General features: G+C 40.6%; 1 protein-coding gene across 2 annotated transcripts in view; it reads left to right on the top strand.

Annotated features, from left to right (window-relative positions):
* The first annotated feature begins 3,449 nt into the window (after positions 1-3,449).
* The window catches only part of tcea1 (transcription elongation factor A (SII), 1), a 34,382-nt gene continuing 21,047 nt past the window's right edge, over positions 3,450-16,784 (top strand). Inside the window, exons 1-3 of one of the 2 annotated variants that reach the window (XM_052022941.1) lie at positions 3,450-4,081; positions 9,454-9,516; positions 14,197-14,302. In XM_052022941.1, coding sequence (XP_051878901.1) covers positions 4,007-4,081; positions 9,454-9,516; positions 14,197-14,302 — 244 coding nt within the window. In that variant the 5' untranslated portion in view covers positions 3,450-4,006. The other variant, XM_052022942.1, reaches the window with a different exon arrangement.

Here is a 16,784-nt window from a genome sequence, read left to right as displayed (position 1 = left end):
TCTGGAATGAGCTGCTGGAGGTGGGAACAGTAACAACATTTAACAGACGTCTGGACAGGTATATGAACAATGCAGAGAGGGATATGGAATTAATGCAAGCAAGTGTGATTAGTATAAAGGGCATGATGGTCGGCATAGAAGCAGTAGGCTGAAGGGCCTGTTTCTGTTGTACAACTCTATGACTCTGTTAGTTATTACTCTAATATACAAAACAATCTCATTCATTTTTTAAGTATGCACCACATATGCTCTGTCCTCTTGCACCTTATGTACAAAGGAGTTTTGTTGTGGTTGGCATTACAACAACCATCCCCCACAGGTCCTTTGCGTAAATTGCATCTTGCTTAAGTGCATCCCATAGCTCATATCCCTGGACCTTGCAGCGTGCTAGTACAGCAGTTTTTGGATGGATGATACAGCTCTTTCACCAAGTTTCTCATCTTACATCAGCACTCAAAGGCTCTTCTATTATGTGTTTCTGGCAAAAGCCCAGAGAAGAATGGTGTGTCGACACACACAAAATGCTGGAGGATCTCAGCAGTTCAAGCAGCATCTATGGAGAGAAATAAACGATGTTTTGGGTTGAGACCCTTCATCAGGTCTGGAAAGGAAGGGGCAAGAAGCTGGAATAAGCAGGTGGGGGGAGGGGGAGGAGCACATTCAGACAGATGATAGTTGAGTTCAGGTGATAGGCAAGTCCAGGTGAGAGGGGGAAGGTGGAGGGAGGGGGAAGGTGGAGGGAGGGGGAAGGTGGAGGGAGGGGGAAGTAAGAAGCTGAGAGGTGATAGGTAGAAGAGGCAAAGGGCTGAAGGAGAAGGAATCTGGTAGGAGAGGGCAGTGGACTATGGAATAAAGGGAAGCAGGTTGAGAAGGGATGGCTGGTCATGAGGGCGGGGTAAGGGGAAAGAGAAGGGGGAAGGGAGCCACAGGAATAGGGAAGACAAAGGAGAAAAAGGGGGGGGGGGGAGGGGAGGGGAGGGGTTACCGGAAGTGAGAGAAATCGATGTTGAGGCCGTCAGGTTGGAGACTACCAAGGCGAAATATGAGGCGTTGTTCATCCCACCTACGTCTGGCCTGAATGTGGCAGTAGAGGAGGCCATGGATAGACATGTCAGGATGGGATTGGGATGTGGAATTGAAGTGGGTGGCCACCGGGAGATCCTTGCTTTTGTGGCGGACGGAACAAAGGTGCTCAGCGAAGTGATCACCCAATCTGCGTTGGGTTTCACCAATGTAGGGGAGGCCGCACCGGATGCAATAAATGACGTGTCGTGGAGCTGCTGGGGAGGAAATAGGACAGATAGCAACACATCTCTCCACATCTTGCATTCAAAGGTTCACTCCAAGAAGAGGTGGATGAAAATCTTTACCCTGCCACAGTTTCAGGGGCAGCATGAACTAAGATTCCCAAATGTATTGGAAGGATCACACAGGGAAGGCCTTCCTCACCATAATCTGGGCTACAACCCTATTGACGGTTTTGGTAATGAGATGTTTCCCCTTTGGATATTGACACATAGCACACAAACCAAATATATCTTACCTTAAACAAGATAGTTAGGAAACATAAAAGATTAAGCAGTCAATTTGAATTAATGAAAAGGGTATCACAATTTATGAAATTTATTGGAATACAGGAAGATGTAACTACCAGGGTAGATAAAGGAGGTGATAAGGAGGAGATAAAGTAGATAAAGGACCCTGCCAGGTGTAGTGCATTTGTACTTCCAAAAGGCATTTGATGTGGTGCCACATAAAGGATTATTTATGAGCTAAGGGCCCATACAATTGAGGGTTATATAGAACATGAATGGAGGATTGTTTAACAGACATAAAACAAAGATAAACAGCCAGGGCCTCTCCAAAGTTGACTTTAGTTATGGCAAGATTCTTATTCTTGTACTCCATTCTCCTTAAAGGCCAAACTTCCATTTGCCGTCTTAATTGTTCAGTTTTTGTGCACCTATCTGCTAACGTTTTGTTAATCATGAGGTCAACTAAGTCTTCCTAAGTAACATTGTTTAATAATTTCACACTACTTAAATAACAGTCTTTTTGATTCATCCTATCAATGTGGATAGGCTCACATTTGCTCTCAAACTCCATCTGCCAAATTTCACCATATTTTTGCTCACTTGGTTAATCTATATGTCTTTGTAGATTCCTTGTATTCTCATCACAATGTACTTTCTCACTCATCTTTATGTTATTAAAAAACTTGAATTATGGGAGGTACTAACTGTAATGTATCCACGAGTATAATTATAAATTGTTGAGGCACTCTAGTAACTATAACTTGCCAGCTGAAAGGGACCTGTTTATCCCCACTGTTAAACAATTCATGATATATTATGCTCAACTCTGAGTCTTTATCTTGTGTGATAACCTTGTCCATGGCATCATATGGAGTGGCACAGTGGTACAGCAACTGCCTCACATTGCTAGCAACTCAGGTTCCATCCTGACCTCCAGCTGTGTGGAGTTTGCGCATTCTCACTGTGCCCACGTGGGCTTCCTTCAGATGTTCTGGTTTCCTCCTACATTCAAAAAGCACGTTGGTTGGTAGGTTAATTAGCCATTGTAAATAGCTACTAGTGTTAGATGAGAGAAATGTAGGGAGAATAAAATGGGCTATGGTAGGATTAACGTAAAAATGGGTGTTGAATGGTTGACGTGAATTTAATAGGCCGAAGGGCCTGTTTTCATGCTGCACCTCTCTCATTACATTACAGATTTTTTGGAAGTTCAAATGCATTAAGCTTACAGGCACTCTTTTAGCTATCCCGGCAGTTATATCCTCAAAGAAGTCTAATATGCTAAATTCATAAATCCCCGTTGTCTCTGCCTAATTATGTTATGCTCTTCTAAGTGTCCTATTATCACTTCCAGCATTTTTCTGACAATTGGTGTTATACTAAGTGAACTGCAGTTTCCAGTATTTTTTTAAAAGGGGAAAGAAACCTTTGGTACATTCTAATACTCAAAGGCAAGTTCTAGAAGACCACAATAACATAGTTACGTACCCAACATTTTACACACAAATTTGTGAACTCGTTCAACTCCATTTAGCACTTGCAACAAATCTGAAATTGTTTGATGACAGCACAAAAATATAACGTTAAAGCTGAGCTGGAATTTTATCTTGCACTAGTATGTGCACTTAGGTGACGTTAATTTTCCACAATGTCCGTTTCGTTTTACCCCAAATTATCCGAATTCACCCTAAATATTGCCTCTTTTCCAGTAAATGGTGCACAACAGTAGAATGAACACAATTATTTGCATTCCGTTTTCATATTACTTAAATGGTAGGTTTATTTTTCTCAGTGAAATATTCATTAACCATGGCTACATTTACCAGTTATATATAATTCTGGGTGTTTACTACTTTTCTAAAAAAATAAAGCCACAGTCAACACAAGATGTTTAAACGCAATTGACGTGGGTGTGGTAAGTTTCAAAACGCCACCACAAAATATGTCGACGACTAAGATTTGCTTCAAGCATCATGTTAGCGCGACGTTAAACTTACGCTATCAAAGTAATACTATTTAAACAAAACCTTTGGTATAATTATTCCACAAGACCATCCCAATATGCAGCCCTACACATTCCTGCAGCAGCGTCAGAAACACCACAGCGCGGCCATCAATGTCCCTCCGTCAGGCTCCGCTCATCAGTCAGGTGACAAAAGGGTAATCTCTTACAAATAATGTGCCGAAACCTACACCGCCGGTGTAAACTGCGCACAAAATAATAATTAATTATTTAAGCAGCGATCGGAAAATCTGGAAACCCTCAACATTCGACGTTGCTATGTATTGATTAGTTGCGGCTGTTCAGATCGCTTCCTTTATTTACATGATGGCCGTTCCATTAGTTTGGGCTTTCTCTATGTGAGCGGTTCGCGCCCGTGGCAGCGGCTCGCCGAAGCTGGAGGAGGGGTTGGGGGGGAAAATCTGTGGCGAAAACGCTCATTTCAGCTGGTTGCAAACGAACGAGCGCGATGAGTAAAAAAGAGGAAGAGGATATCGTCCGAATTGCAAAAAAGATAGATAAGATGGTGTCGAAGAAGAACACGGTGAGTTGTTTTGAGAGGCCGTCAACTGTCACAGAAAGCCGGGCCCCAGCGCGCGCCCCGCTCGCAGGCAGGGCGACGTTCGCGGGCCCGGCGCGCGCCTTCCCCCGCCCAACGTTCCCGGGCCCGGGGGACGCGCGCCGCCCAACCTCGCGCTCGGACAATCGGCTGAATGTTCCCGGACCCGGAGGTTGGGGGGGAGGGGGGCGGCGCGCAGGCGCGCCCGGACAATCGGCCGACCGTTCCCGGGCCCGGGGGGGGGCGCCTTTTCCCATCCTAACATTCAGGGCGCTGCAGCGTCTTCTTGGCAACAGTCAGACGCCAACTCCGGAGTTCACAACTGGACGAACTCCTGAGCCTGCTAATGGGGAAGTTATCAGCCTTCGGATGGACAGCACTAAATGTAACGTGCTGGAACTTCGAAATTCGATTCATTTGATTTGTGTGGGTTTTACAGCTGCAAAATACCACGACTTCCACGTGTTCTTCGTATCCACAATCTACCAAAACGAGTAGGCCCGATCACTTGTATAAATTGCAGAACAGTTAAACAAATAGTCTGCTATTGTTATTCGGAAGTATAGTGATGTAGAAGGTTAAGCATGTTTTTTAAGTGCTGTATGATCTTTTTGTGGCGAAAAATCGTTTGGTAACAGCAACGAGCAAATAATGGCACACGATGAAAACTACTTGCAACAACTGAACACAGGTTTTGCCTCTGCAAAGCAGCAGGAGGTGGAACAAGGTGGAGGAGAAAGACTAGATGGAGATGATGATACCTTCTCGATGTGCTGTCAGGAGCTTTATTGGCTGGTGATTAATTTGAGGATCCCACTCTGCTGACTGTGCCTTCAAACTAGTAGTTTGACTGTAATGTTGTCAGATTTTGCTATCCTGTTGTTTTGGAATTTTGAGTGGTAAGTTACCATGGTATCACATAAATATCTGGCAGTGACTGCATCAAGGTCTACCTGCGTTGTGTATGATCTGTGTACACAGAGCATGTTGAATGTGCACAGGTGATGTTAGTGCACAGGCAATGCAAAAATAAAGGCTTGCCTGTGAAATTTAAAACACATGCAATTCAGACAGACCATTAACTAACTGGTCAAGCCATGTATGTGTTTATAGCTTCAAGAGCATGTCATAACCTAGGTGTACTGTGAGTAATTCACATCCTGATTCTTCCAAAAGCATTCCATAATCTCCAAGATACAATCAGGGATTGTGCTGGAATATTCTCCAGTTGTCCAGATGAAAGCCAGGTCCAGCAGAAAATAATAAGTTCTGTTTGAGCCAGAACAAAGGAACTGGCTTGATTAACACCCTATGCACCACCCTAAACATTCACAAGATCACCAGCAGACTGGTGAGCTGTGTACCTTCTATAAAATACAGTGCAATTACATGCCAGAGTTGCCTCTTGTAGCATCTCCTCATCTGTAGTCTCAACCACGTAGAACAAAAGCAGCAGACTCATGCTCATGCCATCATTGCCAAGTTCCAGCCACCTTGACTTTGTAATATATTGTCATTTCTTTGTTGTTGCTGGGTCTAAATCCTGATACTCCCTATGTAATAGCATTATGAGATTACCTTCACCAGATAGACTGCTGTGTTTAAGAAGTGGCCTATCACCATTTTTTGGGGGACAAATAATAAATGCTGATGTTGACAAGGCCATATCATGTAATGGAAATTTTTTTTAAAAGTTTGCATCGGCCAAAATGGGGTACTGTATCTTCATTGTAGGGATGTGCCAGGCATCTGTCGGAAGTCAGTTCCATTCCTTTGACTTCAAATGAGGGAACCAAAGACTGGTGGTGGAATTTTGTGTAGATGGGGGTCAATGCTTAGCAATTATTTACTAAGCAATTACTGGTGACTAGGAAAAAGAGTTCTTTAGCATGGTCCACGAGGTGATAGCCTTCCTCTGGAAATCATTCTTGCTATGAGAAACGGAGGTTATCTCCCTATTGTGTAGCAGGAGGCACAGTCTTGCATCTGGCTATCAGAATGCATTTGGGGGCTAAAATTTTCTGATCCAGTGATGGCTAAGACCTTCTGCCTTCACGTACTTGTACCAGCACTGCTTTGCCAGTAAGAGTGAAGGTCACTGTCACCTGGAGTTTCTTCAGTTCTGGATAATTTCAGGCAATGGATGATAGATACTACATTGTCCAGTTTTCCTTATGTGGCGCTTAAGGTTCTCCATGTAAACCCGGAGCTCGTTTTGAACTGCCCTGAGCATTTGGTGATTTGTGAACACAAAAAAAGACACCTCAGAGTATTCTGGGTGCAGCAAGGCATCCTTGGGATATTTGTTCTATTGTATTTCTCTTGGGGAGGAAGGATTATCTCTTCTTACTTTTGTCTTTTCACCCCAATTTGGTTCCTGATTGTACTGCCTGGTGAAATTACATGGAAAGCTATAGCATCTCTATGAATCTAGTGAGTATGCTGTCGGAGTTTTCAAATTGAGGTTCTTTTGCTCGAACTAATCAGGAGTGCCCTGCAGTACTCTTCAGAGAGGATTGAAGTACACAGGGATCTGTGGACATGAAAACCATGCACTGATGACAATGAGAATCCTTCAGTATTGTACAGAAATTCCTTTCTGGGTTATGCACATTCGAGAGTAAGACTTGTACCCATGACTTTGACAGGAATATACAGTGCTGTCACTGAAACAAGTTGATTAAAATTAGTAAAAGTGAATTTTGCTGTGACATTTGTAAACTAGGAATAAAAAAATATTCAGTAGCTTCTAATTAAACAGTAGCTTCAGTATGGTTGCATTCCTTGATGTGTCCTGAATGAAGATCTTCCACACTGTCCCTTAATGGAGTATTTCAAATTGTTTGTTCATCTCTGAAGATAAATATTTTTGTGATGAAATGCAACCAAAAATTGAAGAGCAGGCAGGTTAGTAGGGCAATGTAGAAGGTTGTGTCATTCTGGTTATATAAAGGACATGACTACTGAAGTTGTGAGAATATGCCATGCTCTGCACAATTTGTCATGGGTTGCTGGTAAATCTTGGATCAGAGTCAATATACCAGTTCTTAAGGTCTCTGCCAAATTGTAGAATGAACTTAAAATGGTGAAAGAGTTGAGGACAAGACAGACTAAATTGTAGAAATGTATTGGGGTTGATCTTCAGCTACTTCAACTTTGCCAGTTGCCTGCTCCCTGGACAAGGCTTTCTAACATAGTTTAGGGTGCAGAATTCCATTGGGACCTCAACTCTAGCACATCAGCGAGGCCCAGAGCCTCTCCCAAGTGGCTAGCTGGAGTAATGAGATTGGCACTGCAAGTGGTAAGGCTCTGGCCCATGCTCATTAATTGTCAAACTTGCTGTATAAGATGAATATTTATAAATGTCATAATCTTGTTTGACATTCTTTTAAATAGTTAATGTTGAAATTATTAAATGTTAAAAAAATAAAAAATATGCATAATTAAAAACAATAACACTCAATGAACTTAATCACATAGAAAGCTTTACTTTTCCCCTGGCTCCATATTTCTGTGATTTTCAATGGGCTTGCTGTACTCACACCAGGTTAACCTAGTGCTGGATTACCAGTGATGGTAGCCTGTCAATTTTCTTCCATGTGCACCCCATTCCAAATGCTGTTGCCTCCTGCCTGATATCGGGCCTTGTTTACATTTGAACTTTGACATGGTGATGGTGAGAAGGCAACCAAAATATTTGCTGTTCCAATGTATTACTGCAATTTCTAGGCAATTAATGTGGCATTTGAAGTTTTTGAGATTGCAGTGAGATAGAACAATTCGAAGTTGTAGTTGTCACACACTTTCAGACGTTCCAATTTCAATTCACAGATGTAATGTGTGTGTGGTGGAAAGTTTTATTTGATGATCTTAAATTTCTAATTTTCTCTTCTCAATTTTGAATCGTTGCTACAGGTCTAGTACAACAAAGTACTGCATCTTTGTCTGGCTTTCTACCTGTGGATTTTGCAACAAGCATTTGTGTGTATTGGTAGTGGCTAACTTTATCTGAAATGCATTAGAAGTTGTAATGTAAACAAGGCTACTTTGGAATCAGAAAACGCAAGAGCAGTTGATTTCTTGCTGCTGCTATTTAAGGTCAATACGTTGCCAAAATGCATGTTGAAAGAAATCTGTTTACATTACCTGGTCACCTAATACTTACATAAGGTACTGAAAGCACAAGACTAAATTTTTTGATAAGAATGAAGGTTACTCTTAACTCTTCTTAAAGACAAAATACGTTGGCTGATCAGTGACATATTAATCACACACCCTCCTAATTGGAGTGTGATGTTTAATTATCACTCTAAGCTACCTTATTAAGGGTGATTGGGTAATACTATTGGGGAAATGTGTATATGTAAATAAATGTTTGGATCAATAAACAACAATTGCTGTTTAAAGTTTCTCTTGATCTTGGTAGGGCCAGTTATCAAGCTGCCAGGACAATCAGCCCTTTGTCTCTAAACTGAAAGATGATATGCATCTTTAAAAACAAAACTGTACATTTTCATAAAATACATACTCTAAATAAGATAACATCTAATCTTGTTCTCTCAGCTTTATTTCTCATCAATTACAGTTAAGTATAAATTGCAGATTATTCAGACCCTTTAACATCTAATATGAAATTAAATTGATAGTATTACACCTTTCAATTTCACAGATTAAATACAGACTGCATTGCAAATTGTTAGTAAACTTGCCATATACTGTGTGTTTAATAAATGAGATTTAACCAGTTTTTTGTTAACTTGGTCACTCCAAATATTTTCCTCACCTCCAGTCCTAACTGTGAATTACTATAGTATATTGTGAAAGACCTTAGAGGAACAACTCCAGAACTGAGAGGGCAAATGGTTCATTTTGAGATGAGGTGTGGCTACCAAAGATATTAGGAGGCTGACTGAAAAGGTTTCTTTTAGGTAATTTGGGGCATTTTGTATAGGTTTGGGCATTGTTGGAGGTCTGATCTAGTGAATAGATGTGGAGCCATCTGAAGTCATCTGGGGCTATGATCCTTGTCTGTTCTCCTTGATATCCTGTTTTGGAGAAATGTGATAAAGCAAAGCACACCTAGCACTAATGAGGACCTTAAAACATTTCCTTGTTCTGCTTAAGCTCTGGTCTGGTTCTATTGAATTCTAAAATTCTCATGTAGAAGTATGACAACCTGATGCCTTAATTTGGATTGGGATCCAACCATACAGAAATGCTTGTTAACATTTCTGAAATGATTTACCAACCAAGGTTGTTCTATGAAGTTTTGTTTGTACTTTCAGTATATCTTTATTTGACATTGGCTATTTGGTTCTGAATTTTTACATTCTAAAAAGTTGAACTGTATTTTACAGGTTGGTGCCTTGGACTTGCTGAAAGAGCTAAAGAGCATTCCTATGACCTTGGAACTTTTGCAGGTATGTTGTCTTGGGAACAAAGTTTCAACAAAAACAATACTTTTAATTTTAATGCAAGTATAAGTTGGGAGATGTAAAATAGGCTGCTGGTACTCTCGCTCATTTTACATTTTTACAAAAGAAAAGAAAGTCTTCATTTTGCTTAGTAAATGCAAGTTTTTATTAAGTGCAATAACATTTATTTTTACTATCAGCCTATTTTTTTTCGAACTATTCTGTTCATAACTGAAATTGCTGTTTTGACCACAGACCACCAAATACTTAAGGAAAGCATTAAAATCTTTATCATGATGAAAAGCACGACGATGCTGGACAGTACCTGCACTTCCCGTAATATCATCTACTGCATTTGGTGCTCCAAGTGTGGCCTCCTCTACATTGGTGAGACCAAATGCAGACTAGGTGACCATTTCACAGAACACCTGCGCTCTGTCTGTAACTGCGATCTGCATCTCCCCGTCGCCAGTCACTTCAACTCCCCCCCAGTATCAGTCCTCAGCCTACTCCACTGCCAGGAGAATTCCAAGCGCAAACTGGATGGAAAGCACCTCATTTTCCATCTTGGAACCTTGCAGCCTAACGGTATGAACGTTGAATTCTCCCACTTTAGGTAACCCCCACCCCCCTTCCCCACAAACAACTCCCCACCCCACCTTGCTTCTTCTATCCTTCCTTTTCCTAGCCTTTTTTGTTCTTTACTATTTATTTTCCCCCTCTCTCCTTGCCTTCGACCCATCCCCTGGTGGATCTGCTCTCCCCTCCTCCCCTGCACCTGCCTATCACTATCTCTTACCTGCATCTACCTATCACCACATTGTGCCTACTGTGCCTCCCCTCTTTTGTCCACCTATCACTGCTCTGCTTTTCCCTCCTATATATTGGGCTTCCCCTTTTCCTATCCTCAGTCCTGAAGAAGAGTCCTGACTCAAAGCGTTGACTGCCTGCTTTTCTCCATAAATGCTGCCTGGCCTGCTGAATTCCTCCAGCATCATTGTGTTTTTCATCTAGATTCCAGCATCTGCAGTCCTTTGTTTCTCTCAAGTCTTTATCATTTCGTCCCACCAGACTGTACTGAATGAGGGCATTAAGAGTTAAGCTTGTAGCATAGCACTTTGTAGGGCAGAGAAGGTAGGGGTGGCAGGCTCTATTCTGAGTCATCTGGGTTTTTAATATCAAAATATAAACTTTTAAGTATTTTTCCTGGTGATAGTTCAGAATTGACCACAATTATCAAATTTTTTTATTAGTTGCATTGCTGGTCCAGATGAATAAAATTAGGCTTCCATATCTTGCTTATTAAAACAGCCCATTCTTGATTTGTGTCTAATGAGAAAACAATGATCGAGAATATTCCTTTACGTGAATCTTCATGGATTGTTATGATACAACCATAAAGTACATAACATTCTAGCTGTTTGTGGGAAATTAAAGTGTGCAAAGAGGCTGCCATGTTTCCTGCATTACCCTGGAAGTGTGGTAAATATTCTTAAACTGGTTGTAAAGTGCTTAGGGATGCATTGAAAGGCAATATAGAAATGCAAGTCTTCAATTAGAGTTAAATAATTGTGTATTTTTTATTCTCAGCCCTCACATTCCAGGTCTTCTTGCTGTTCATTCTTTGGCCCTAGCTTCTGTCTTGGGCTTGCAAGATCACACTGCAGACTGCAATGAGGTCTCTGCAGCTGCTTGACTAGTACTGCAGTGTGCCTGTGGACTGGTGCAAGCGACAAAATTTCTTCTCAAAATCTATAGCATTTGCCACTGTCATCCTGGTAATTTCATGGCTGTCATTGTGTCTGCTCTCAACAGCTGTGGTTGGAGAGTGCTTTGATATACATAGCTGTGGAAGTAAAAAGTAGCCCTTTCTCACTCCCCCACCCGAAGGATCCAAATTTCTGGGCAGTGCTGACTGCTGAAAGTGTCCAACATTGCAGTCTCCATCAGATTGAAGGAGCCATGAATGTTTTATACATGTGGCATTCACTGAAAGGAAATTCTTTGCATATCCCAGAACAAGCTGCATATTGAGGAAACCATTCCTATTGATGAGGCCCTAATGGGGATGTGAATGTAGTTTATGGCTGTCTGCATGCAATTCTAGCAAATCCCTGTGCCTAAGGTGCCACTTCTTTCCTCACTGAAAAGTGAAATTAGTACCTTCACAACCACTCTGATGCAGCATATTGGGAGACAAGCCAGAAATCTGAGCAACTACACAATTTACAAAAGTAGAATTAACTGCTGTAAGTGTTGTATAAAATGTATAACTGGTATCTGTTTTTGATTGATTATGATAGATCACTGCCAGTATGTGAAATTAACAGATTATTTTGTTGGAAGAGAAAAATTAAGCAACAATTAATTTTAATCAAATCATATCACTGTCAATAGAGATGTACACCAGTAACACTTACAGCAAATGGTACTATGTCAAAGTTGTTGGAAAAACGTGGGCTGTTGCCTAGAAATTCATTGCCAGTCTTCTTAAGTTTTTACTGAAGCTTAATGCTAATTTTGCATCAGATATTAAAAACATTTCACAATTCTATTCAGTACCACAGATTGTGCACTGGAACACAATTCTCATTTAACAGAACATGAACTCAGAAGATTTATGGATATGATTGAATATTACCTATGGGAGACAGTCCCGTGAATGACCAGATAACAACTTAATACCCAGTCAATAGTGCTAATCATTGTGTATAGTAGTGTCAGGACATTGTACTCTTATGTCTGAAATTCAGTGGAATGAGTTTAACAGGCATAGTACAACACATGGGTGCTACTATAATGACTGTTTAGCACTACCGACTTGGGATAAATTTCTAGTCGTACTTTTTGTTTATAAGGAAATGGAATCATTGATAGTTGAAATGTAAGTGTACCTGGCAAATAGTCTTTGATAAGTAGTTTTTAGGTTGGGTTCTATATTTACAGATGCAATTACAATATTCTATATTCACTGAATCTTTATAAACTGATGCTGTTTGTGAGGCTAAACTGGAGAATGTGAAATGGAAGTTGCTTTTCCAATGTTTAGTAATTACAGATAATTACTTCACTTTTCCCCTCTGGTATCGCTATAATATTATAAGAAAGAAATAGTCCATTTTTGGCCATCTATTATCCTAAGTATTCTTGTTCTCATTAAATTGTTTTCCTGTAAGTTACATCAATCTTTCCACTTTATCTCCTGTGTTATATGATATTGTAAATACTTTCCACTCATTATTTTCATTACATTGGAAGCAGGGATAGGCCATAAGAGTCCCTTAACTTGCTCTGGCATGCATTATGATCATGGTTGATTCTGTACTTCGGAGCAGTTGGCTGCTCTGTCTGCTTTATTCCTGATTCCCTATGTGTTCAACAATATATTGATCTCAATCTTGAACATATTCAAGACAAAGTATCCACAGTCCTCTGGGATAGAGAATTTCAGAGATTTACGACTTCCTATGTAAAGAAATATCTGTGTCCTAGATGACCTTTTATCCTGAGACTACCCTTCTAATTCTAGACTTTCCAACTTGAGGAACTAGCCTCTTTGCGTCATTCATCCTGTCAAATCTCCTTCAGGATCTTTTGAGTCTCAATGAGATTGCCTGTCATTCTTCTAAACTGAATATACCCCAATCTTGCTCAATCTCACCTCTTAGATCAGGTTCCTCATCCTTAGAATTGGTGTCATAGATCTGCACTACACTGCTTCCAAGACAAGTATATATTTCCTTGGATACCAAAACTTCATCCAGCACTCCAGGTTCACTCCAAAGTCCTCTGGTCACCTTTTTAATAAAAATGTACCATTCAAAATCACTGTCATTGGCCCTTTCCTTAAACTTCATACTCTCCATAATAAATTGCTAGTTCATGTCCTGTTTTGTTTCTTCATCAAAGCACTTAACCCTGTTATAACATTTCAAATCTTTACAACCAATCTATGTTGAAACACTTCCTAACTGGGTTTCCATCTCTGCCTCTGCAGTGAAATGGCCCTAATCAGAGTGTTAAATGAGGTACTATTTGACTGTGATGTTGGTCTACTATTCTTCCTACAACCTTTCAACCCTTACATCCTCCATTTTCCAAATGAATGGGACTGCTGCCATCCAGTACTAGTCTTGCCTGTTGCATCTTAACCAGAAGATGCTTGCAATTACCTTTTCCTTGCCTTCAACTATTAGCCACAAAACTGTCCAAAATCTGTTCACTGCTGCCCTTTTATTCCTTATTAGCATCATCTGAAGGCATGGCCTCTGGTTCTAAATGTGAGCTGATAACGCCCAGCTATACTCCTCCACTGATCTTTGTATTATGAGCCTGAGTTGTCTCACATTTAGTTTCCTCCAGTTCAACATCAAAAAGATTGATGTAATAATTTTCAGTTCTGTACACGAAGCTTCAAACCCTTAGACTCTAATTTCTTCTTGCATCTTTCTAAGCTATCTGAGATTTTCATAGCCTTGGTATCCATGTAATCTCAATGTGGTTTTATCACAAAGATGGGCTAGTTCCATCTTCGTAATGCTCCACTCCTGCCTCAGCCAAATTATCGTGGTCTGTTCGAAAGTTTGTCTGTGGGAATGAAATTTGTTGTAAATCTTTGCAGTTGCTTTATGTTCAAACATTGGAACTAATTAATTTGGTAAGTAATATCCATTCATTGTTTTGCAGTCTACCAGAATTGGGATGTCTGTAAATGCTATCAGGAAGCAAAGTAAAGAAGAAGATGTCATATCTTTGGCAAAATCGCTCATTAAATCCTGGAAGAAACTCTTGGGTAAGGCACTATATACTCTGGACTTGGTCTAAACCCATTAATTTCCCATCTTGCAAAGATTACTTGTGGTATCTGGATTATGACGATGGATAATTTATGGAACTCTTTGCCAAACACACAGCAGAAGCAAAGATGATTAATCTTGTTTCTGGGGCTGTTGAAAGTTTATTTTAAAAGTCCTTAAATAGAAAGTATTGAAGTAATGAAGGTCCAATAAAGACAAAAATGAGTTGCCACTGGCCTCCTCTGTAGGTTATTCTATTTATCCTTTCAGAATGTGCATAACCTTTCATAGCATTGACTAACTCTCCTTGTTTTTTCATTTATGCTTGTATAATTTCTGAAAAGTTATTAAGGTCTTGATACCTTTCTGTATAATTTGATCATGCATGCCAAAGTGCAAGTGCTGTCTCTTTAAACCTCAAATGTCTCCATTTAGTGGCTGAGGTAGTCACCTTCAAGGTAAAAATATAAACTGCATAGTTGTCATGTGTAGATTTGGTGGAGTTCTGAGTTGGTCTGAAGTACTCTGTTACAATAGAGCTCTCAAATTAACTTCCTAATATTGCAAGCTGTCTTGTTCATTGCTGTATGTGTAGGTTTCCTGCTTTTCCTGAGGTTTTGTAAATTGCTAGCTAGTGCTGAAGGTGAGCCCTTGTACTGGGAAGATAAGGGGGAAAATAAAGTTGTACATTAAAATCAATGTCAAAAGTGGGAGAATAGAAAGCTGTAAGAAAATCTTGCACATTGTGAGGTAAAATAAGAAAGGTACTTTATAGGACGTGTATAAATACAGAATGAAACTTTCAATACGTCAGCTGTTATTTTACAGGTTTTACTGACTCTGAACAACCTTTAGACAATGGGGGGGGGAAGATTGTGCAAATTATTTTCCAATGTGTGATTCTGAGTTTTAAAAAACTGCATATTAAACTAGTATGCAAATAATTGTTCCCAGTGTCACTCATTAGAATGCAGGGAATTGTATAAATGGCATTATACAATTAAATACATTTATATACATATAAATCGTTTATCAACATCATTTATATACATATAAATCGGGGGTAGGGGGTGGTGTGCAATGAGGAATTATATAACTTCCTCGGCTGTGTGTTGTTCTTTTAAAGTTAGGTTAATGTAAAGTTTTGCAAAGCAATTTTGCATGTAAGTTCATAAGGAGTAAGCAGATGCAGATGGAACATCACCCAAAATCACTTTTCCTGCTTTGTCACTTGTAGAATTTCTATATTTATAGCATTTCGTAGAATTGGGCACATGCACCCAGGACATAGAACAATCACAGCACAATTCAGGCCCTTCGGCCCACAAAGCTGTGCTGAACATGTCCCTACCCTAGAAATTACTAGGCTTACCCATAGCCCTCTATTTTACTCAGCTCCATGTACCTATCTAACAGTCTCTTGAAAGACCCTATCGTATCAGCCTCCACCACCGTTTCCGGCAGCCCATTCCATGCACTCACCACTCTCAGTAAAAAAACTTACCCCTGACATCTCCTCTATATCTACTCCCCAGACATCTTAAAAGAAATATCTTCTAACCTTTGTTAATGGCTATGGCCACATAGAAATGAATTATCTGTAGCAGGAAAACATGCAGTTGGTATTTAGCTTATGTATGTATGTATCTCTTCCTATGGAAGGACCAATTGCTATAGCATGAGGTTGCCAAGCTACCAGATTCTTAAAGTCTGCTATAGGTTATTGTGGCAATGCCATATCAAACAAGTGAAAAGTAAGCATGGGTAGGACACAGCGGTTAACTTCTTAAGAAGAATGGTCTCTCCAATGTGAACTGAAAAATGTCATGCTGTTACTGTTGAGGGTGACCTGTCTCAATGACTACTGTCTGGTAGTGCTTACATCCATTGTAATGAAGTGCTTCAAGAAATGGGTTTGGCTCGAATTAACTCCTGCCTCATAAGGACCTGAGCCCTCTTCAGTTCGCCTGTTGCCACAATAGATCTGCAGCTGGCTTTCCACTTTGCTGTGGGCCACCTGGACAACCTGAACATATACGGTGTTCAACTTATTATCAAGCTCCAAGACCTGGGCCTCTGTACATCTCTCTGCAGTTGGGTCCTAGACTTCCTCACTGGGAGACCACAGTCAGTGTGGATCAGAAACCTCATCTCCTCCTCACTGACCATCAACACAGGCGTACCTCAGGGCTATATGCTTAGCCCCCTGCTCTACTCTCTCTCTCTACCTCCGACTGTGTGGCTAAGCATAGCTCCTCAGCCATCTACAAATTTGCCGATGTCACCACCGATGTTGGCAGAATCACAGATGGTGACGAGGAGGCGTACAGGAGTGAGATGTGTCAGCTGGTTGAGTGGTGTCGCAACAGCAACCTTGTGCTCAACGTCAGCAAAATGAAAGGGGAAGTCAAGCAAACTAGTGCCAGTCCTCATTGAATGGTCTGGGATGGAAAGGGTAAGCAGCTACAAGTTCTTGGG

Source organism: Pristis pectinata, chromosome 9 (genome assembly GCF_009764475.1).
Source record: "Pristis pectinata isolate sPriPec2 chromosome 9, sPriPec2.1.pri, whole genome shotgun sequence".
Classification (NCBI taxonomy): domain Eukaryota; kingdom Metazoa; phylum Chordata; class Chondrichthyes; order Rhinopristiformes; family Pristidae; genus Pristis; species Pristis pectinata.
The sequence above is the reverse complement of the archived record's forward strand: the minus strand, read 5'-3'. Positions and strand labels throughout refer to the sequence as shown.